The 23,923-nt window shown below is 46.0% G+C and overlaps 1 protein-coding gene across 5 annotated transcripts in view; it reads right to left on the bottom strand.

The window, feature by feature from the left end:
- SENP5 (SUMO specific peptidase 5) overlaps positions 1-23,923 on the bottom strand; it is a 150,836-nt gene that overhangs the window by 11,824 nt on the left and 115,089 nt on the right. The window contains exons 1-11 of one of the 5 annotated variants that reach the window (XM_048954467.1): positions 22,309-22,397; positions 20,150-20,323; positions 15,805-17,377; positions 12,690-12,795; positions 12,388-12,535; positions 11,715-11,762; positions 9,803-9,880; positions 7,143-7,280; positions 5,542-5,625; positions 4,137-4,187; positions 2,926-4,050 (exon numbers count right to left, since the gene is read on the bottom strand). In XM_048954467.1, coding sequence (XP_048810424.1) covers positions 3,940-4,050; positions 4,137-4,187; positions 5,542-5,625; positions 7,143-7,280; positions 9,803-9,880; positions 11,715-11,762; positions 12,388-12,535; positions 12,690-12,795; positions 15,805-16,762 — 1,722 coding nt within the window. In that variant the 5' untranslated portion in view covers positions 16,763-17,377; positions 20,150-20,323; positions 22,309-22,397 and the 3' untranslated portion in view covers positions 2,926-3,939. Of the gene's footprint in view, positions 1-2,925; positions 4,051-4,136; positions 4,188-5,541; positions 5,626-7,142; positions 7,281-9,802; positions 9,881-11,714; positions 11,763-12,387; positions 12,536-12,689; positions 12,796-15,804; positions 17,378-20,149; positions 20,324-21,441; positions 21,544-22,308; positions 22,398-23,923 lie in introns of those variants that run through there. The other 4 variants (XM_048954466.1, XM_048954470.1, XM_048954468.1 and 1 more) reach the window with 4 other exon arrangements.

Here is a 23,923-nt window from a genome sequence, read left to right as displayed (position 1 = left end):
TATGCAATGTGTGACACCTCCAATCTTGTATGCTGTCACGGCTCAAACCACAGTGAGCTCTATCCTGGCAATGCTACGGAACAGAGAGCATCATTAGTGCACAGTTCAGAGGTATTGAACTCATCAGCTGGGGAGGCTTCTCCTAATGACACGGGCTCCAGAACAAGCTGCTACAAACATTCCCCCTACCATCACATCAGTTGCTTTTAAAATTAAAATGAAACCAAACTGCTGAAAGAAAATAGGGTTTAATGGTAAAACTTCGTTTTATTACTTCACAGGAATATGAGCTTCGTTTGATGCAAGAACACACCCACAAAGCACTGTTACTGCTCAGTGGAGTTAAATCTACGCCACTTCCCAGGGTTTCAATCTTCGTGTTCACTTGAACAAACGTCACAGCAGATAATGCCAATCAAAACTCTGAGAAAGTAAGGACAGCTGAAACACCACCACACCGCAGAAGCTACCAGCCATCAGCTCCTCACATCAGCCTGCCTCAGCAACCGAAACTCGCAGGTATCACCTGCACACCCAGCTCAGAACAGCGCGATGGCACCACGGAACCAAGGTCCATCCTCACCTCCACTCGGGGCTCGGCAGTGGGTGTTCCTATGCCCTGCAGAACCACTTCTGTTGTTTTTCTTTTCACTTAGATCAGCTGCACAGTCATTCTGAACTACAGATTAAAGCAAACAAAATGGAAACTAATCATTTATTTCCAATTGTGCCGAAGGTTTATCACAACTCAGCTAGCTTGAATTCGTCACGCGTGAGACGGGGGCTTTACCAGTTCTGGGCCTATTTGTATAATTCAGCATGGCGAGACAATCTCTTCAGAACAAGTCATGAAATTTAAGCATCAGCCAAACCTGTTCAGAGTGATTTATGAAATTCTGAATATCACATTAATGGAATTGCTAACAGCCATAACTACAGCCACATAAATGTGCCTCTCATAATAAAAACACTCTACGTAGTCCCAAATGTTTAAGAAATGGTAAAACGACTACAGATTATGGAGTCCATCTCCTTTAAGGCATCAAAGACATTCCCAAGGAGGAGTTAATTAGTCCAGTTTCACAAGATACAACATTACAGAGTCTGAGATTCTGACGGCCTGTGATTAATTTCCACCCTGCACCAACAGACTTTGCTTACATTAGCTCTGTTTTCAATTTCCCCTTCTTTTTTTCAGAGGCCTCTCACTGCTGTACTCACAGTTGGAGACTTGAGTTCAGCTTCTCTGTACTGCCCCATAACCAACTGGAACACTTGTCAGCAAACCTCTAGATGACAAGGAAGCACACAAGAAGTACTTTCCAACATGCATCTTTCCCCACCCTGTTCCCCAGCTCACCAGGCAGCAACTCAGACGTGAGCCCCCTCCCCTCCCACGATCTGGTGCACATATGCACTTGCTTCAAAGCATCGACGTTGCTGTTATACACAAAGTTCACACAAATACTGTCCTTTTATTGACGCCACCGATAAAGAGATCAGGATTCAAGACTCCTGCCAGCCTCTCATACAGAAAAGACAGATTCCTCCCCATCGCTTGTGGGCACCAAAGGGTTGGCAAAGGAAGCTGCGCTTCAGTTCCTGCACAAACACACCATCTTCCTTCAAAAGTCAGCATCTCCTCTGCTGGTACACCACCACATCTTCCAAGCTTCCTTAGCAACATCTTAAGTTCTGGATATAAATTCAACTTGCTTCTACAGTTCCCTTTCTGTATTTCATTCCCTTCGCAGGGAGTCTTGCCTGAGGACATGGCTTCACTTGCATGCATCCAAAGCTGGCACTGCTTTCGTGAGAACTCCTCCGTCCTCTGAGTTAAGAGTGGCAGTCTGGCTGGGTTAATTCTAACCCACATCAGCTGAACTGGTCTCACCACACGGCAGGATCAGCATTCATGCCGTTGACACAATAGCAGTATGCAGAGATGAGAATGGCGGCACTAGCTAAAATGCTCTGGCCTAGCCCCTGAGAAACTGCATCCCCAAGCTTCAGTTTCCATGGAAGTCACCCTCCACTGCTCACAGTCACTTACCCCAAGGTGCTGCTGTTCGTGTCAGCAATACTTTTGGGAAAGACAAAGGAAAGCCATGTGCTGTGGGGTCCTCTGCACCATATGACCAGCAAATCTACGCTCAGTCACTCTGGGTCTTAAGGTTCTTTTTGATTCACTAAGTTTCCTATTTAAATTATCTAGCCAAGTGCTTCAGGCCCTCCTTATCTTGCTTAATTAAGCCAGCCCTTGCCAGCTGCCAACAAGGCAAAGTGGGAACACACCAGGCTACTGCAGAACCTCCTCCTCTAGCACAGCTCAGCATGTGCACGCTTCCATCTCCTAGCCTGACTGCACTTGGCACTCCCTCTTTTCCCCCAGCTCCCTCTGATAATCCAGGAGGGATTTACACCTGGCTCGACTCAAGCCTGAGTTAATTTGCAAGACAGCAAAGTCAGAGTGGTTTTCTTCTGTCACAAGTCAGGGCCATGGACAGACACAGAGTCAAAGCAAAGCTGTGCAACAGATGATGTGTAGTACTGAGAACAGTTTTCCTCTGGGCTCACTCTCCTAACTGGCAGAAAAATACAGCAAAGACTTCTGCTGCTGTAGCAGTCCCATACAACAGTCTCTTCAAACAGAACTGGTTTCCTTGATCAAAAAACACATCACAGTTTAGAGATCAAGGCAGAAAAGCTGAAGTCTCAAGATCTACCACTCTCATTTATCCCTGCTCAGTACAATACTGCAAAGTTTAGTGCTGGATTTACAGCCTCCTGCCCCTCTGGAGCAGAACCATGATTTTTTTGTGTTTGTACAGCACCCACCACAAGTGCTATTATTCCCAACCAGTCCCATCAGTGCTGCTGAACGCAAACAAAACTAGGGATGCTTGGAGACAATCAAATAGCAGATGCAGCAGAAACAAGTTAATTTATATTTGAATGAAGGCAAAAGCCAATGGGAGGTTAAAGACAACAAGCTAGAAGGGAATTCATTTAAAGACAGAGCTGAAGGGAGAGATGCAGAAATGGTACATTTCATTTCATTTCATATTGTGGAAAAACGACTCAAAGCCATCTGAGATTTAAACAGTTACAGCCAAGGATTTTATCTTAGGATCTGAACCGTGACTCTTCAGAGCCAGGTTTACAATTCTCCTCCTTAATACGCACACCATGGAGACTTCTGCAGAGCGGAGGAACGCGCCATCAATCTGACTGACTGCACATCTTCGAGCTTTTTATTACACAGACAAATGGTGAAACCTCCTTTCTGTGCAAAGGCTGCTTTTTATCTAAGGGACAGGCTGACCAATGACAGCCAGGTAAGTGTTAGCAGAACAAACTCGATTAGCAACTTCAGCTATTTGAAAAAGGGGGCTCCGCAAATGAACTCTGTGGGTGAATTTAGCCACCCTAACAAGTGGCAATTCTGTACTATTCAGCCACACCAAGGACAACAGAATAATCAAACAGGTTCTAGCTGTTCTCTTTATGGCATTGAGTTGTGTGGGGGGTTTTTTTGATACATTCAAAGCATTATTGCATTAGAAAACATATCATGCATCTTTTTGTTTCCAGACAAATTCACCTGTATTTGTCATTTCTAGCTACATCTCAAAGGTGCACCAAATCTACAGCTTTATGATTTTAGTTGCATGCTTTGCCTATACGCATGCTGAGATAATAAATATTAAATACAGGAAAGAACAAAAGAGAACCAAACTGACATTAGGAATATTTTACGGCAACTCTGTTATATTCTGCCAGTTACAGAGCTTGTCAGAAAATTGAGGTAACAACAGTGGCCACACCACTCAGCTGAGAATTGCTCAAAATTCACGGGAAGTTTTCAGAAATTCAAGTAAACAAACACCAGCTGCAACTTGTCAGAAATGCCAGAGAAATTAGGTTGGCTGCATTTTATTAGTCTATTAGCTGGCGTTCACACAGCTCCTTGTAAATCCTTTTTCTCACTCGGGGCATATCTTCCTGGGAGAACTGAAAAGGCTGGTCTAAGGCGAGGCACTTGCAGTACTGAAGAAAAGGAAAAGGCTCAATTGAAACAGGACATTTACAACACAGACAATATAAGCCACTGATTGCTTGTAAAAAGCTCTTACCTGGAGCACAAAAACCCCACAGTCACTGTCATTTTTCTGTTGTGGAATGCACTAGAAGGAAAACAAACAAGAAGAGACACATTAGAATTTTACCCATTCTTTCTTTCCGGAAGTCCTGCTTCAAATCCAAAGCAGATTCTGCACAACTATTAGGTATCCTGTTCCCAGACACAACTGTTCTGCAGCACCAGTAACTGCAGTTGCAATTACATATTCCCACCCCAACTTTCACAAGGCGACACTCATCACCTAGCTAGAACAGCACCTTACATTCAGAAAAATATATACTATTGGCCTGAAAACAAATTACAAATCTTTCTTTCAAGTTTATTTTCTTTTAGTGATCTAAGCAGAACAGCTCCTCAATTAGTTAAAATAAATGTCTGTGCAGCACTATCAGCTTTACACAACACCAAACTGTATAAGCAAAGTCACTCAGGTCTAGAGGAAGATAATTCTCAGCACCTATGCAACAAGCAGTGGCTTTTCTCTCCCAGCCACACCACAGATTCTGAAGGAACACAAAAAGTGACAAGTGGTCAGGCAGCAGCACAGACCAAGCATCCTCAAATGGTGACTTTCAACCTTTTTTACTTCTCCATACTTTGATACACTGCATCTGCTGCATTTGAAAATTATTATTTCTCATCTCCCAAATCCCCTACCTAACACAATATAGGAAGATGAACTCTGACTGCACAGTGTGCATAAGCATGGAAGGGAATCATTCTACCATTGTAGTGTCATCTAAAAATAATCCTGTGCAATGAGGGATTTGTTGGAAGTGCCTGGAGTGCAATGACCTGGTTTTCGGTTTTGGTTTTTTTGTTTTTTGTTTTTTAATCTTTGGAGCCATTGTGGGATGGCTACACAAGTCTCCTATTCCTTCATTTACACTACAGACAAGTTATTGCCTTTTATTGCTGCCAGACTTTGTTTACTTGTGATCAAATGCGATGTGCTACAAACAGCCCCAGAGACTCAAGCTGCCTATCCATCCCAAATACAAAAATACAGGCAGCAGCAGCAGCACTCATCTGTCTCCTCCCAGCACAGTTCTGAAGAGTCCTTTTGGAAGAAGTTAGAAAGCAGAGTCCCCAGCTCACCCTGTCCATGAGCTTGTGCCAACCTGGGCATGAGATACAGCTTTTGCTGCTTGGATATTTAATTGACCAGAGATCAGGCTCAGGTCACCAAGTTACATGCAGAAAGTATTAAAGACCTGGAGGGGGGTGGGTGAATGACAGAGCTTTAATTCCCACGTGTAACCACCTGTAGCTCCTACTGCTTTCCTCATAGTCAGCATGAAACAGTTCACTGCTTATAAAAAATATACAGGTTTAGAAGCAACCTCCTAAAATCTGCCAGAAAGTCATCCTGCAGGACGCAGGAGGCTGCCATTTACCTTTGTCACAGCAGTTTGCCAACCCTGAAGGAACTCGGGGCGATTCTTCTCTTTTGCTTCAGTCAGCAAATACTTTCGAATGTTCTTTAAAAGGAAAGATGAGAAAACAAAAACAGTATTATTCACCAGCAAAGGAACAGGAGAGAGCCACTGCCATCTTCGCTGACATCTCTTTGACAAGGACAAGTTTCAGGTAAGCATTAAGTATTAGGAGCTGAGCTCAGATCTACAGGTAGAGACAAACTCCTTCCACACCACCCGGACTCCTTTTGGTCTATCAAGAGAGGCTCTAAAGCTCCTCAGCCCCACTGCATACTGTGGCCCTTGTACACAATGTCACAGTGCTCTCAGCCATATGACACACCGCACAGCTTCAGCACCTGGGCTCTCACTCAGCTGACACCGTGGCATTCAGGATGATAGCCTTTTCCTGCCTGAATTCCAATGAAAAACACTGAGTACTGCAGCTAATCAACAAAGCTCGAGGGAGCATTTTAGTGACATACAGGAAAAAATAACCCAACACAAGAGAAGGAAGCAAGATAAATGAGCCTCTGGTCTTGGGTTAAGTAAATCCTACTTCTCTGTAAACAGGCTGGTGGTTTATAGCACAATTTAAACACACTTCAGCACACTAACATACAACTTAATGGGTAGACCACAGGAGATTTTTGAGTATTGGCCTCCTACCCCCCAAGAAAGGGCAAAAATAGAAATACCTTACGTTCATGAGACAATTAAGAGGCATTGGAAGCTGCAGGAGAGACTGTGGGGCTGCAGAGGGACCCCTAGTTTATGGAGCAGGTTCAGAAGCCAGAGAGCACGAGGTCTCTTGCTCCCAGAACAAACACTGGCTTCACCTTCAGCAAATGCCAGAAGGAAGCCACTATCTTCATTCAGAAGTGCTGGCTGGGAACCCTCCTGGGTACAGTAATTACTGCTCTGCTGTAAGCCAACAGCTACGCACAGTTTAAAGTAGAGGACTGCTACATCAAACAAGCAATTAAGTTGACAAAATTAGCTTTTGTAAGAGGTCACTGCAATTTGCTAGTCCCAACAAAAACTTCCTGACTGTTCTTCACAAGAAGGACTGATATTTTCACTCCAGTGTTCAGGTAACAATTTCAGAAGGTAGCTGGTTTACAGTCGGAGGGGCTCACTCCATACTCGTGCAGAGGAAAAAAGCAACATGCTACTAATAGCAGAGTAACAAATAAACCCCACTGGGCAGCACTACAGCACCTTCAGCCCTGTTCTCTCACCTTGGCAACCTCCCCACAAAGCACTGCAATTTGTCAGCTCCTGAAGCCACGTCCTGTAGCAGTTTAAAGACCTGCTCTCACTCTCAGACTATCTTCTTACCTACAGCTGTGGCTCTGAGCCCCTGCTCTTTGTGACAGTGACAAGGCAGAGCAAGAAGAGGTGTGCCGAGGCACACCCAGACTATTTAGGGAACGTGCAATCTGACCTCGGCTTCCTGGTGTGGGTTCACCCCGGGACCCTCCAGGTCAACAGCAGACACGCTGCTTTTTAAAGCTTAAGGACAAACAGGACGAGGGGTTATTTCTTTAAAGAACCAGTTCAAAGCTTGTCACTCTTACCTCTACACAAAACTTAAAATGAATGCCTTGGGAATCATAAAACGAAATGATTCGGTTGGGGATGTTCACAGTAATGAGGGACCAGTGGACTTCCAGGTGAATAGGAATCAACAAGAGAGTCTTTCTGAACAAGTCCACCTGGCAAGAACAATAATCATTAGAGGATTAGAGGAACAATATACAGAAAACCATAAGACTAAACCATATCCCAGTGCCCCCTCCAAAAACCCCTCATTGAAGTGGCCTTTTACACCCCCACTCTTCCAACACATTCCTTACATGCCTCTCACACGCAGCTTACAAGCAGGCACAAAAGTACATCTACAGCACTGACAGCAGCTAAGGAGCATCACACAGCACCACAGCTAGTCACCACAGCCTCTGTGGCAAAAGCCTGCCCACACTGTGCTTCAGCACCCGCACCCAAGGGGTCTCCTGAGTAACGATGGGAATACAACTGAGACTCAATGTGAGTTAACTATGACTCTTCAGGAGTGCTACTCCTGCAGTATGAGCACTGCTAACTTCCACCCGAGCCATGTCACAGGCAGGTGATGCACGGAGCAGCCATGGCAAAGCCTCCAGAGCCAGCAGGCAGTGGAGCCCAACTCCCCCTGCTGTAAGATGGAAGGCAGCCGGGCTGCACGGTGCTCCAGCCAGCAGGGAAGGGGGAATGCAATGCAGATGTACGCTTCTTTCCTTGAGCTTTGTGCTGCAGCAGATGCACTGTGGCCATAGAGGCAGGCAGACAAGAGAGAAAGTCTCCAAGTACAGAAGAAGTTGATGAGATGCAACAGGCCGGCAGCCTGTGTGGCAGATGAGCCTTACGCTTTGGGAAGAGTCAAGCCAGGCCTTTCATGATCTTCACTCCTCTCCAAAGGATTGTCTAATTGCTGGGGTTTTGGTGGTACAGTCCAGAAAATGAGAAGAAATAGAATGCTGAACAAAATGAACTCCTCCTGTGGGAAGATTTCTACATTGCTTTTTTCTTTAAAAAAAGAAGAAAAAAAGTACTGTGCAATTTGAACAGTCCATAATTGCTGCACTGCTGGTACAAGGCAGGTCGTTTGTCGGAAGGAAAAGTGTTTTTTGAATATCAGCAGGAAGCTGAAGGCACAGAAAGGTCTGAGCACTCACAGCAGCTATCAGCCTCGCCTCGCTCACAACACCATTTTGACTGTCACGAGCATCTCCAATCCCTCCCCCCTCCTGCAAAAACCGCTGCCCAAGTGGATTACAGCACACTCGGCACGCAGCGATCCATCATTCTCACAGAGAAGCAAGGAGATGTCAGCCAGCAGCAAGGCCAGCCCGCAAAGGAGAGCAGGAGTAAGATAAATGAACTGCCCCTCCTGCGATGTACAGCAGCAGCAGCAGAGCCTGGCGAACCCAAGGGCCCTCGTGTGGCCCTCGCTGTGGGATTGCTACAGGTGTGCAGACCTGGAGAAGAGTAGGAAAAGGCAGCCACAAGCTGGAAGAGTCTGTAATTAAGAGATGATGTACAGCAAAGATGGTGGGGATCTGGATTCATAGCAGCAGGACAGCGCAGAGCCATGGGGCTGACAAGAGCAGGACAGGGCTGAGCAGCAAACCCTCTGGGCTTCAGCCATGTGGACTCTGAACAGCACATTTACAACACCGAGCACAATGCTACGGTGTGCTTAAAAAATAGAAATGAGCTGCCCTTAATTGCCTATTGCAGAATGAAGCAGTCTACATGAATCCTCCAAATGGAAGCTCTTTAGCTCTTGTCCTCGCTTTAGAGATTCTTCAGAAATCAAAGTGAAAATCTGTTTCCTCCTCAGCTGCAACATGAACACAGGTTGCACTTTCAGAACCTACTTTCTCTTTCTGAGTTTTTGCAAAACTTGGACTGCCAGAGAAAACTTTTTTAAAATCCTGTAATATCAAGCACTGATATTCTGGGTCTCTTTAAAGAGATTTTAATAAATTATATGAATAGATTTTATATTCGGATAATGAGCTCATCTCTTGCATTTCACAGATGTGTGCTATTTAAGAGCTCCTGCAGAACGATCATACATCCAAGCGTGGCCCTTGATTAGTCTTGCCTCATCTACCACGTTAGAAAGGACAAATGTTCACTGAAAACAGAACGCTGTTCTTTGCACTTGCTACCCCAGGAAATATCACAGCCCACGATGCAACGCGGGTTCTGGAAAGCAAGGTGAATTCTGTCCTTGTCATGAAAACAACAGTGTAGCTTATTAACTGCTGGACTCTTAATTTCTGCTCGCTAGCACTGGCCCGTGTTCCTCAGGAGCAGCAGTTTGATTTCATCAAACAATCCCAGTTGGAGATAAAGGGAAGCAGCAGCATTAAGTCTGCTCTCCCACAGATTAGTGTACCTGGCACAGCCATGAGCAGTAAGAGAAGTTTCTTGCAGCTAAATGAAGAGCTTGCACAAACATACCCAGAGATAACCTACCGCCACTGGCAAAGCCACTCAAAGCACAGTTTTGCAACATAAGCGAGGTAACCTGAATAACATCACCCTCCTGCTCTTGCTAACCACAGCTCACTTTGTACAGCTCCTTTGCAAACCTGCCCTCTGCAGATAAACCGCTGCACCCAGTTTCAAGTTAGTGACTCGACTCAGCCCCAAAGAACCACAGCATGGAAACACAGATTAAAAGTACCTTTTTAGTCCACCGCTTCACCCCGTTATATCCTTTGGTTACAAGCTGTCTATGAAAAAAGCTGTTGAAGAAATGAACCTAAAAGAGAGAGAGAGAAGTGAGCACCAAAATCCTCATGCACAGTCATTCCTCTGCCTCCAGGATAATTTATACAGAACAACTCATAACGAGGCGTTATTTAATGCAGGTTTTTGTAACAGAACCCCAGAAGGGACAGAGACTTTGCCAAGCCTAAACTATTGCTGTTCTTCAGCAAACAACAAAAAGCAAGCCCTTTTTCCACATAATACATGGTGCGAGTCAATGCTGCATTTGTATTGACTCTCTGGTATCTCCAGGCATATCATGTTCAGATTTTTGGAGGGGATGGGTCCGGGAGAAAAACACCAGGATATGGTTTTTGCTATTCTTTAAAGGGATTAAGGAAGAGATCATTGGATTAGCAAAGCAGGGATGGGGCAAGAGGGAGTAACTTTGGCTTCTGGCTGATGGAAGCTCAGAGACACAAAAAATGAATCAAAATAAATTTCATCAAAACAGTTACAAGATGCAATCCAACAAGAGTCATTTGTATTCAACTACTATGACCAGCTCCGGACTTTACACAGAAACAAATATTCTGTTATTTAAAAGCATTTCTAAGTTATACCACATCTGTTTTCTGAGTAACTGAAAACCTGCATTTATGGGGGAAAAAATGCAGACTTATGTTAAAAACAATTATTTAGCTCCAGGTTAACACTATTATCCCTTGTGCTTAGCTTCTTGCAATTACAGGAACAGAATAATACCAGTGCAAACCTGCAACATCTGTTTTTAATAATTCTGCTAGTGTAGAGGTGGTAGATGGCTCGAGTTATTACTTAAAGTTAAAAAATTCAGCATCTGAAAAGGCAGGCTAACAGCCATTAGCTATGCCAGCAGACTTCAAAACCACATTCTGAGGTACCAGCACAAAGTCTCCCATGAGGATTTCAATTATGCACTATGAAGAAAAAGCAGACACAAGCAAACAGATACAATCTCCAACACCACAACCCTAGCACATGCTCAGGAAGTACAGAGAATACTAATGAAGAATCACCATCATCACCAATCAAAGCAACAACGCTCTTTCTTCTGAGCGTGAAGATTTTAAGAGTGAGGTTCTGCAGAGCTCATCTAAAAATGGCTTTGTTTGGTTCTTCCTTTGTGGTCTCACCTGAAATTGTTCAGCTCTACAGTAAACAGATGGCTTCTCATAATTGCCACTGCTATAAATTTTGTCACGGGTTGTTTTCTTGATTTTTTTTTTAGTTTTATAAGTGCCATGCTGCAATTGGAAAGAGGCAAACACTGTGCTGAGGATGCACAAAGCAGAGTGCTGCAGTCACTGCTGCGTCCATTCCCACTCAGCAGGCACACAGCTGAAGCTCTCTGAGCAGCTGCAGGGTGAATGAGCACAAGCAGCACGTGAGCATGGTTCAGATGCTGCCATTCATGGTCTGCCATCTCAGCAGGAATCCGCCTCCAGTGGAAACTTCAGCTAAAATACTGGACTGGTGAGCAAGGGCATGGCTAAAGCACTTTAGAAGCAGACAGGATGGGGACAGAAAGCTCTGGGAGAGAAGGGACTGTGGGATGGGAGAAAATAGGGCAGCCAACTTCCACAGGTAGGTCAGTAAATCAGGCTAGTACGGAAACCACCTGCAGAGCTAATGCAACAGATTCTTGAAACAAATAACAGTACCGAGGACCATATTTCAGTGCAGGAAAGGAGGAAAATTTGAGCAACAGACAGCAATAAATTGTAATCGAACCACGCAGAACATCACTGAGCAAAACCTTACAGCTGAATCTGAAATATTCAGCGCTACACCCCTCTGTCTCAATCCCTCATTATGTACGCTCATATGAAAACAGAGACTCCCACCTTTTCAGGGACTGCATCCATGATGAGTTCACCATACATGTTAATTATCTGCAAGAGTTAGCAAATATTTTAATAAGTACAGAATAATTTTGTAAGGCTCAAGTCCACAAGTTCCCCAAAAACCAAGACCTTTCACACTTAGAGCAGCAACAAGGAGGTGAGCAATTACAGAAACATTTTGCTGTAGTCTGAAGGACAAGCACTCTGGAACTAATAGCAGCCTGCCCTGAGAGAGGCTGTGTAACTGGCTGCTTGAAGCCTGCTCCAATCTGAAATGCAGTTTAATTCAATTTAAGTGTACCAGTGCATGCCCTCGGCTCTGCAGCCTTCCTGGCTCTTGGCTGGGGGCCAAGGCCTGCTGTTTCACTCTGCTGCTCTTGTATTCTGCTTTTCTGGCACTGAGCTCGTGAGGAGACACTCAAACATATATGGGTAGCTGCTATTTTCTCAAAACAGTAAAACACCACTTCCTCAAAAGGAAGCAGCTCAGTCAGGACTCCTCCTTTCTTCCACCACTGTTCCACCTGCCTTTGTAGAAGCCACTCAACGTACGTACATCTCAACTACGGGCAGGCTATCTATAATGCAGCAGAAAGTGAGCAGCTGTTAGATACTCTGACATAAAGAGAGCTAAAAACGGGAAGGAACCACACACACACCAAGCATCTCTGACCTGGTCATTCAGCCAGTTCTGGCCCTCCAGTGTAGCTAAATCGTCCATATCTAGCATGTGCTTATTATAGAAGACTCGGAAATTGCAAGTGGAGGTTTTTGGATGTTTTTCCCGATACTTCATGATTTCCCTGGTGATAAAAGGTTTTCTAAAACAAGATCGAAGAAGCAGAAAAAAGTCAGTCGATGTCAAGGTCACACCACAAGAAGTTCTAATGCTTTAGGTGTTAAGACATGGAGCACACGGTAGCAATGCGAGCAATGTGTCCTTTAGAAAGTCCACAACGTGATACTGCTACACACCTATGGGAGAAATCTTCATTAAAGACTTCTTTTAATCTTCCCATGACATCTTTTTCACAGAGTGGAACTAAACTGCCATATTTCTTCATAACTTCATCTAGGAATCCTTTAAACATACCAGAAAAACGTAAGTGCAAACATGTAAGAAACCCTCTGAGTTCACGAGCCCAACAAAACAGTCATTTCTTCCAAGCATGAGCAGCAGTCATTCTGCACCCAACACACAGCACCACACATGGCATTCATATACAAAAAAAACCCTAATCCTAAATTGGCAACATTAAATAAAAGAGGGGGTGAGGGGAGGAAGATAAAAATGAAGAGGCAGAAATCTGATCGTTCAGCCTTACAGGAAGAGATCAGACCCCATTCTCACCACATACATGCATATCTACATCAAACTAATTATATCAGCACCATGAGGAAAATCCAGCCCACTGTCTGTTTCGATTAGCATCCTAAGTAATTTTACCACAACATGAAAGGCTATCATTTACATGCAACAGTTTTCACTGAAAAGCCAGTATCTTCTCCTTATGGTATGCAGAACATGCCCTGATCAGCAGTGTCTGCAGTCTGTTCAGCTCCTCCACTGCCACTGGAAAGAATGCCAGTCTCTCAGCAAGGTTAACTCATTTACCCTGTATCCCAGGGATGGCATTTAAGGCCACAGACAGCCATGTCAGCTTGCCCTTGTCTTGGAAAGCACCAGACAACTACAGCAGTAGAAGTAAAAGATATTAACAGGAAATTAATGGAGGGGTGAATAGTGGAGGAATTAAAAAAAAAAATCAACTAAAAAAAAAAACAAACCCCAAACTAGCAAGTAAACATATTTTTTTCCTCAGAGCCCAGACTAGAATAGTGGAGGCACAAATCTCACCCGAGCATCCAAAACTACTCTGAGAGTGAAAGAAAATAGAAAACACAATTTCAACACTGAGCAGGAAAAAAAAAAAAAGACCAAATTCTCCAGCTTTCTGCAGACGAATTTTCAAATGCAGCAGAAGACGTGTGCTATGTACAGAAGGAAAGCTGGATCTGAGAACACAGCCCAGGGCCACTGCACTAACCCTAACTGCAGCGCTCGTCTCAGGCCTGGGTGCGATGGGAGACGGCATCACTGGACTGCAATACACACCCAGTTCTCTGCTTAATGAGGCATCTAACAGCTAGCAACATCGTTTGGAACCTTTCAAAGATCAGGAGGGAAAAAGCAAGATGAGAAAAATCCAACAGGATGAAGTGCCTGGAGAAGAGCACTAAGCAAAGAACAAGAAGGAAAGGAGGGAGAACAAGAACAAAACCCAGAGACAAGAGGAGCAGTGAGACAGAAGGAGGGGAGGCTTGTGGAGGGAGACCCCGCAGCAAGGATGCATCCTTCCTGAGGAGATGTCCTTCCTGGCAACTCTGCCACGTGCTCACCTACAACTTCTATCCCTTGTATCTTAGATCTGATTTAAGATCACACAACCACAACAGACAGGAGTTAGAGCCCTGCTCCTATCAGAAAGCAGTGAATAGCGTTGCTCATTAGCATCCACAGCCAGCTGTTACACAGACATTCAAAACTCAAGAGCATCCTGACACATCTCCTTCATGCATCTATCCTAAAACTCTTGCCAGGTCAGCTGTATCTTTCAAGGGTGCAGGAAATTGTTAACGAAGCTCCTAAGAACTAAGTGTGAATGTATATGTAAAGCACACCTGGCATCAGCCCTCAGACAAGAGCCCTGAGCCACGTGGAAAACACAAAGCAGTCCCACCTACTTTTATTGAGAAGCTAGGCAAGAGCTCCCTTAAAATTCTCAAGTGTGAAAAACTTGAGTCCATTTACTGGCTTTTCTTTTTCTGAAGCTGTTCAGGACAGGTACATGATGGCCTACCAGACTCCAAAGCTTTAACTATTGCCCCAATCTTGGTCCTTGGCTATTAGAAAAGGACTACATCCCTTTTCTTCTGCTGGACAAGCTTTAAAACTCCACTGCAGAAGTGCTCTGCTCATTGTGGTACAGTAGTTTCTCTCAATTTCAATGCCTGGTTCCTGCTGGATTACATCAAGTCAGTCATAGAGAAACACATCCCACATTAACTTGCAGATATGAAAAGCTAAGTCATCTTTTGAGGTCCAACTTGTCCTACACATTTTGCTTTAGGGATTCAATTGCAAGTTTCCAGGAGGCAAGAGAGAATCTAGATGAGGCTAAAAAGCAGGACAGAAAAGACAGCACATCAAACTATCTCTCTAACACTATCTGACACCAGCTTCAGCTTTATGGGAACTCATGAGGCCAATTCCTCCAAAGGAAGACTTCAGTTACCAGAACTGGACATCTTATCACTGGCACCAGGTAGCATAACATACCAACTCAGTACTCTTATTATGGGTGTAGTATGCTGGTATATATAAATGAGACACTGATCACTATTTTTAGTATGGTCCACATTAGATGCTATCAGATACTGCATGCTCAGCACTGACTAAAAAAAAATCCCTAAACCTTTTTGCTAAACCTGCACTCCTGAAAGAGTGGTTCTGCCTTTTTAAAGTACCATCGTAGAAGAAGATTGAAGAAGATTCATTAAACTTCCTTCACATGGAGAAAACCTCCATGAATCTAAAACCTGTGGTAATGAAATTACGTGATTTAGTTCCAGTACACGACAGAGCAAAAGATGAGTGAATAAGACTGGAAAGAAGTATCAGAACCCTGAGTTAGTCCAAGTTGGGAGGAATAATTTACAACCATTAAAAAATTGGAAATTTTAACCTCATATCATTGGGTTTAAGAACCGTGTGAAAAAAGACTTTTAAAACGTCTACCAACATTTTTTCACAAAGATTCCAATCAAATAACATTGCATTCTCTACAATCAGAGGCACTATTCAACCACCCCTCGAAACAGCTTGCCAGCTGAGCATTAGTTTGGCCTTCATTCACACAGCTCTCCTCTCTAAAGCCTCATTCCATTAAGCGTTACGCTCAGCACCTCTTACAACTCAAAACAAGAATCCATTTTAACAAAGGAATTAAAACAACATTAAACTCCATGATACATCCAGCAGTTTTCAGGAACTCTCAGAAGCAAGCCCTAAGATGTGTAAAAGATATACCACAAAGCCACGCTGCCAACTGCTCGTCAGCCACCCGGGAAGCTTTCTGACCATTCTTTTTGCCTCCCTTCCGAGTTCCTGATTTCAGTTCTGTGCTTTCTGGTGAAGGCTCCTCAAGAGGACTCTTACAGTAAGGGTGATCGAGTAGCTTTGCACTAAAAATGTCCAGGTTCAAGGAGCCCTCCACCTCCATTTGGTTAGAGCTGTCCTCATTTTGTGCCAGCTCCATGGATAAAGGTCCATTTGCAAAATCATCACTGACATCAGAACCCTGCAAGGAGGATTGTAACAGTACCATTCCATCCACACCCATAACCTCATACGGTTCTGCATCATCTTGACCCGAAACCCCAGTATCTTTTGCTATCATACAGATCAGAACATCAGAGCCGCAATCCTCTGCCGGAGCCTCGCCGATCTCCACCTCATGCCCAGCCTCTGCCTGCAGAGAAGCTCCAGCTCTCAGTTCTGGTGGGATGGTGCCAGCGCTGCCTTCCTGCCCCCCAGCTCCTGGCTCCTCGGAAAGCAGCTCAGCACGCAGCACCGCATCCTGCACACGGTCACCCTCAGATGCGGGCACTTCGTTCTCCTCACCCGAAGACTTGGGTGTGTTATTGTTCATATCTGATAAGCTGTACTGATTCCAAAGACAGTTACTTTCAGATTTCCAGCAGGAAAACCAACTACACAATCCACTTTCCAAATCCCGCCGGAGCGTCTCTCGATGGTCCCTCGTCACTTTCTGCACCCACCTTGGCTTGATTTTTCTGAATTTGCAGGTTTTGCCTCTTGCTCGAAGTTCTGAGGATTTTATAATTCTATACCGAAACTTAACCATAGAAAGTTTCTTATGCATCATAAATAAAGATCTCTTTTTTACATTATTATGGCTAAATTTGGACCTCTTTACAGTTGTCAAGGGGCCACAAGTTCCATTCCACTCCTTTTGCAACAGCATTTCCTTTTATAGTTGTTTAAAACTACCAGGACTGCGTTGCCCACACCATTATTGCTCTCCTTCCCACCATATACAAAACCACCTTTCTTTACAGGTAACGCAGCACCATGCTGTGTACCACATGAGACACGGTGACCGTTGCCAGAGATGCTATTAAGAGGAGCGCCAGTTTCTAATTCTTTGTCCAAGGGATCTTCACTCTGAAAGGATTCATTGTTGAGTTTTCTTACTGCTTCTCCAGATGGGCTTTCAGCGTCGAGACTGGGACAGGAACTTTTTGCCCTCCGTATTTTTGTAAGGAAAGCTCTACGGTTCAACAGTAGGTTTTTGATAAGTTTCTGCATTTAGCTGCACATCAGGAGCCCACCTGCTCTGGAGCTCAAGTGCCCTCCTGCACTGCAGACTTCTGAACAGTTTGTTGGGATTTAAGCTCGCAGAGCTGAGCGCTGTCTTTTCCTCTTAGCTAGGAAGAACTGCTTTTGGAAGCAGCATTTCCCAAGCTCCCCAAATCCAGCGGTCCATCTTCCAGACAGGGCCAGCAACTGACTTCTTTTCAAACGCAAATCCCTTCTATGTTTTTTCATATTTCTGCTTCATCTTGATCTCGCAAATCAGCTGAAAGAATAAAGGAAATGATTTCAGAGTTATCTGTACTGTGATATAACAGCAGAACACCCAGGCACACATTCCCCAGGCAATATATGTAAAATTCCACCTACCCTCCAAACACAATCCCCCAGGACATGCTCTCAAACACCAAAAGAAAAAAAGAAAGGGGGAAGGAGGGGAGAGGGCAACGGTTGCAATGGCTTGGTGTGTAAACAGGCTCATCTCATTTACCTCCCCCTGAGGCACAGCCACAAACAGGCAATCCCCATGCAGCCCACGCTCCATATACGTAACTTCTGACTCTCTGGCCTTAGGTTAAACCTTGTTCAATACCCATGCTGCAGAGCAAGGATGGTTAACTAACTTGCTTCTAAAGGCTTCTTCAGAACAGGACTCTGAAGCCCAAGTTAGCCAACAAGTGAGTGCACATACCTGATTCCACCACGGCTGTACAAAGAGAACACTTATTCCTGGGCAATAAATGTTAGCAGCACTCCAAAGGAGCTTCACATGCTCACACAAATCTTTCCCTTAAGGGACCAGCAATGTACTGCCACAGAAGAAATTCTGATGTTCTGACTCTATAAAGCATGACACAGCTTACTTACTCTGTGAAGTGGTTCCTCTGTATTTACATTAACAGCTCACTCCATGAAGCGAAGCCATCAGCTGCTATAATCAGTGTTTATCTTTGCATTAACAAAGCAAAGACAAAGCAGAACGCCAGTTAATCACCTTAAACTACCTTTTCCCTCTAAAACCTGCACCTCAAAGCGAGCACTAGGATATAACTCAGACTACACAAGAGTGTAAAGCCTGCATGGCAATATCCATCCATCCTCGTGGCACAGCTCACAGTTATGGAGTCATCAGCTCAAAGGCAGAAGTACCCAGAGCACAAGGGGAAGGCATCAGGATGGTTCATGCAAATTGTTCTAGCCTAACCAAGCACACACTGTGTTTCTGAATGCTTTGTATTTGTCTCAAGTTCAGAATGGACTCTGTCCCCCTCTCTCCTAACCAGCTGATACTGACTTACAGACTAACATCACAAGTTTTTCATGGCCACATCCAACTCAAGAACAACAGGCCTGCATCATCTAGCTGAAAAAGTATTATCAACTGACTTTAAAGGCAAACAAAAATGCTAGGCACCTACAGAACCAGGTATTTAAAGTCAAACTTGAGAAGCTCTTCTATATTTTTGACTGCTAATCTCACGTGCAAACAAGAGGAGGCAATTTTTGACTTTGTCTTTTGGAGGTGACAGGGAACAGAAACGCTGAGAGGATGAAGAACATCACCGAGCACTCGGGTAAGGTATTCCCACCACACAAACCAGCCAACACAGAATGGAACTGGGCTACTTCCACCAACAGAGATGCACAAAACCATACAGCTTTACAGTATAAATGCTGAGCGGGGCCTGGATCTTTTGTAACCCTCTGCTGATCACAGCACAACTTAGTTACCATAAGAAGTGTGGTCACAGCATCTCTTCAAGCCAATTTGCTCATACTTGCTCCTCTAACATTTACGTACTACACAGCATTATCTCCAGATTATGCTTGCTCTTACACTGCAGCCTCTACTTGTCTGTCTGTTGATGTATGCTACCTCCAAAACATTCCTCGAGCGGCCCCAGTGAGCAGCAGCCAAACCACACTGCTGCTAGGACAGTGTCTTCCAGCCACGCTTCCATCCAGCAAAACAAACAACCCAGCAAACTGCTGTGTTCTCAGCAGAGCCACGTGCACACGGGGCTGCTGCTGGTCTCCAGCACTGCAGGAAGAGCACAGCACATCAAGTGTCAGTGTCACCACTTCTCAGTAACAGGGTCTCATACCCACATGCCCTTGACCAGCCCTGACCAGTCCTCGTTTCTATCCTCTCTCATAGCAGAGCCCAACATGATGCATCTCCTGCCTCAGACACCAAGCAGGCAGAGCAGCTGCCGCTGTTCTGAACAGCTGGAAGTTGCACAGGAGCTGGAATGTCCACAGCTATACCCACTAATGGTCACAGTGGGAAAAATACCGAGATAGAGGCTAGCAAAGGAAGGTCCTGACAACAAAAACAACCTGAGGCAAACTGGAATTGAGAACAAGAGAAGAGCCACAGTTTCAGAGCAATCGATTGCAAAAGCAATTGACAGAGCTCATTTGTACACAGGTGTCATAAAATCCAGCTGCCTAAGCTGCAGCAAGGGGAGACATTAGTAAAGCTGCTCTGCCCACTTGTTCTCCTGCTTTACATTATAAATTAGATCATTAAGACATTACCACTTGGATGACTAAAATTACTTCATGTTTGTCCGTGGCATGCACACTAACTGTTCCACACTAGAAGTTTTTCTGTGTGAAAGTTTCTGCTTAAAAAGAAGAAAAAAGGTCTCACAAAACCATTTAATCCAAGCAAACCTTTCCTGCCCTCCCTTCTCCCTGTCCAAACACAATCAGTTTTAAGTCTGGATCTATTTCGAGCAAAGGCCTCCAAGAAAGCAGTTAACGCCAGGCTGAGGAGCTGAAACAGTTTCCCTTTCTAATAGCTGCATTACTTGAAGTGACAAAGATAATCCATATGCAAATATTTCATTAGAAGACGCCGCTTGAAGAACTTACTTTCCCTCAGTTCTACTGGAGTATTACTGGTTTTACCTGGCAACATAAATCAGCAAGGCAAAGGTGTGGCTTAAGCATGTGCTGCTAGGAAAGGAACTGAAATGAACAATGCAGAAACAAAGCAAGCCAAAGTTTAAGGACCTGAAGAAAAACTCACTTCTCAGCCTAATACATCAGCACAGATGGAAAACTGTAGAAGTCAGGATGTTTTCACCACTAGGAATCACTGGGCTTGTACGAGCCATACACTTTCTACACATGAACGCTGCCAGGAGTCGTGCCAGCAAGATCTTAGGAAAAGCCCCAGTTGAATACCTTCCACAGATCACACCTGAAAGAAATTTACCATCATTAGTCCTCACCATTCCAGCTATGTTTGACATGCCACCTGCCAACAATCCAATATTAAAAGGCACAATCTCTTTTGCACTGGACAAAGACAGCCCTGAACATTTCAACTTTGTACCAATAGTGGACTCTGGTTACCAATTTGCTTTGGACAAAAGTATTCTCTGGGAGCTGCTCACCACTTCCATTTCCAAAACAGAGAATTATCCCAAGAGCTCTTGTAACTCACCAACATGTCAACATGGCATCAAACCAGCCTAAAACTGAGCGCCTGCACAAATCGGAATGGAAGGCCCCTGACCCTGCAGTCAGCAATGAACACAGTGCAGGTACATGTGCGACTTCATAAGAGCAACTGCCAGCACTCTGCTTGCAATTCCTGTAGTTGCAGCTTACCTGAAAGCATACATGGTTGCAGTTTCAAGTGAAATTGGAAAAAATATAATGTATTCACTTCTTTCATCAGTTTTAAACCTGCTATGGGTCTACTCCTACTTCACCTTTGGCAGTCCCACGAATTTTTACCAGCTTTAGAGATCTAAAACACACAAACAGAAAAGGCAACACCGCTGACAATACACTGCCAAAGCCTTCTGATACCCAAAGCACCTGAGCATGGGCACCTTCTATCCCACTCCCTGAGCACACCCAGTGCTGCCAGGACTCCACAGCAGCACGGCTACCTCCTACCCCACCACTGCTGTGCTGGGCCCAGCTGGGCAGTCAGCACCTCCAGACAGACACAGTTACAGCTGCTTGCTAACTCCTAGCATCGTTCCCAGACTGCACAAGTTTTGGTGTTGCTATTAAAAACGTAGATGACACTTGTATTGAAGAGCATCGGTAAGGTAACCAACACAAACAGCCTTGGGTGTGTTGCTTTCCATGGACACCAGCAATACACACATCACCTACTCCCGTGGGAGGCAGCAGCTCCTGCGCACAGGCAATGAGCCCAGCCGTTCCCATCAGGCCTCAGCCACAGGCAGGGCACAGGGCTGGGACAGGCCCTGCACATTGACACCAGAGTCCAAAATCAGAAAGGGAAAGAGGAAGTCAGGCTGGCGTCTCTCTCGAAACCACGGCACGGCCATAACTAACCTGATAAGGTCAGGAGGTCTGAAACAACCCAGCTGCCATATGCAGAAGTAACGCAGAAGGCCCAAGCACTGGGAACTGCCTCCACTCTTTTTTCTGACCCACTCAGCACATTTCTGGGAGCCGTTCACCAAACAAACACTCAGCTCTGTCCCAAGGTGAAACAAACTGCGGGGAAATACATTCTGACAACACATTAACACCAGGCCGTGCAGAAACTGCCAAAGTCCACGCTGACACAGGTTATCACAGCACACACCAGCAACTTCAGGCTCTCGGCTGGGCCTCTTCCCTGCTCCTGCTGTCAGGAACCAGCCCCGATCTCACCCAGCAGGCTGCACGTCTGTTCAATTCATCGCTGGCACTTTTTTAATGACTTGCCTATGGCAACAGCCTCCTTTAGGCAAAACTAGATCAGCGCATCAGATTAAACAGCGCGAATGAGGAATGCTACCAAAAGTCAGAGTGATGGAAGTGATGAAAAAGCCGAGATTAAGAAGACCGAGCTGCTTGAGTGCCGTGGGCACGAGGACATAAGCGCCCTTCAGCTTCCAGAGCTCAGACTGACTTTACGAAGCGCCCCTCGCGCTGCGCCCGGCCTCCAAACACCCTGCAAGCAGAAGCGGCTCGAGGCCGCCGCTCAGGGCACAAACGCGGCTCTCCCCGCACGGCAGCACAGGCAGGGAGAGCCGGCCGGGACGGGACAGGGCCGAGCGGAGATCGCAGCCCCGGGGGCGGCAGGAGGGCCGAGAGCCTCGGGGCGGAACAAACAAACGCGCGGCGATCGAGAAACCCCGCCGCCCCGCCGCCCCCAGCCCGAAGCGGGCGGAACGCGAGGGGCAGCGCCCGGACGGCCGCCCTCCGCCTCACCTCGGCCGCTCCCGGCCTCCTCCGCCGCCGCCGCCGCCACACGCTGGGCCCGGGCGCGCCGCGCCGGCGCTGCCGCGTCAGAACTGCGACGGGGCGGGGGGCGCGAGCGGAACCGGCAGCGCGCCTGCGCCGGGCCGAGCGGGGCCGCGCGGGGCTCGGGATGCGTGCCGCCGGCCGGCCTGCCGCCACGTCCTGCACGCCCTCTGCTGAGGGACGGAACGGGCTGTGCCTGCGGCCGAGCCTTGGGAGCGGGGGAGGGGTTGGGGGATCGCGCTTCCCTTCCTTGCGGGGAATTCCTCCAAATAAAAAAAGAGCGGCGAAGCAGAAAGGTTGGGAAGCGGCCGCGATGTGTCGGTTTTGCTCTAGCTTGGCGCCAGGGGAAGCGCTCGGTGATCGCGCTGTTGTGAAACGCCGTGACAAGGAAATAACAAAAGACGATGCAGTAACGCAGGGCTGTCAGTGCCACGCAGAGCCGCTGGCTTTCATTTGTTTGTTGGAGAAACGTCCAGGCCAGCGCTATCGTTAAACACGTGCTTTCCTAAGCAGCCATGAGCTCTTCTGCACGCCGAGAGGGGCCGAGCGCTCCCAGGGCAGCAGGACGAGTCCTGCACGCAGTGGATGGGGCGCGTGGCGCAGGGCTCGGGCTGCGACAGCAGAGCGCGGTAACTGGAAGGCGGGCTCCTCCCTGTGCCATTGCAGCGCTCTCTGCTCTTAGCACAGCCTGGCCCAGGCGGTCGTCGCTGCTGTCTGCTCCGGGCACTTGGGACGCATAAATGGGAGCCCGAGTTCATGAGATCCTCTTAAAAAATCACGATTTGACTTTTGAAATGTGGTTTTTTACGAGCCTTTGGCTTTGCCTGTGGGGATCGGCCTTATTGCACATTTATGCTTCCTCTGTCCGGAGGGCTGGTAGCAGGGCCTTAACAACTGCAAGCTGAAATTTGCGGGTGAATAAGATGCCTGTAAGCACGGAGGCTTTATGGAATGCACGAAAGACATGAGACGTGTAAAATTTAATAAATAAGTAAAAGCCAGACTTGGCAATGCAGGCAGAAAAGACTGAATACCAACTGCATGGCTGTAACATTTTTGTGGCCAAACTTGCAGCCTCAGTGTTTTAATGATGGGAGACTTTAGTGCATTTAACGGAAGCCTGGATTTGATTCTTGCAGAATAAAAGGGCTTTTGAACACTCTGTAAATGCAGCTTCCTGACTTCATTGATCATCGACACAAACACCAGAACTAAATCGTGAGCTGAAGCAACAGCCCTGCTAATTCAGGCAGCGGTGCGCTCGATGGGAAGCAGTTGCTGGAAGAGGACATGCAGCTTGAGCTGAACCAGTTGGCTGCTCCATGTCTCGTGCAGCCAAGCACCAGTACAGCCAAGGTAAATCTTCATATGACTATGTTTTATTTGGAGGCTGCTCACAGTCGGTCTGAATTCACCAAAGAACGCAAACAGCCACATCAGGAAACTCAGCAAAAGATTATTAAACTGGTGGGGCTTAAGAAGGAATTGTTTTTTTTTCTTTGTTGACACTGCCTACTTTTCTCTGTCTGAATAGAAATAAAATTAAGGACTACTCCAAAGCACATTCCATAGCTTCGAGTAG

The sequence above is a fragment of the Lagopus muta genome, chromosome 9 (assembly GCF_023343835.1).
Source record: "Lagopus muta isolate bLagMut1 chromosome 9, bLagMut1 primary, whole genome shotgun sequence".
NCBI classification, from domain to species: Eukaryota; Metazoa; Chordata; class Aves; order Galliformes; family Phasianidae; genus Lagopus; species Lagopus muta.
This window is presented reverse-complemented; position numbering and strand designations above follow the sequence as displayed.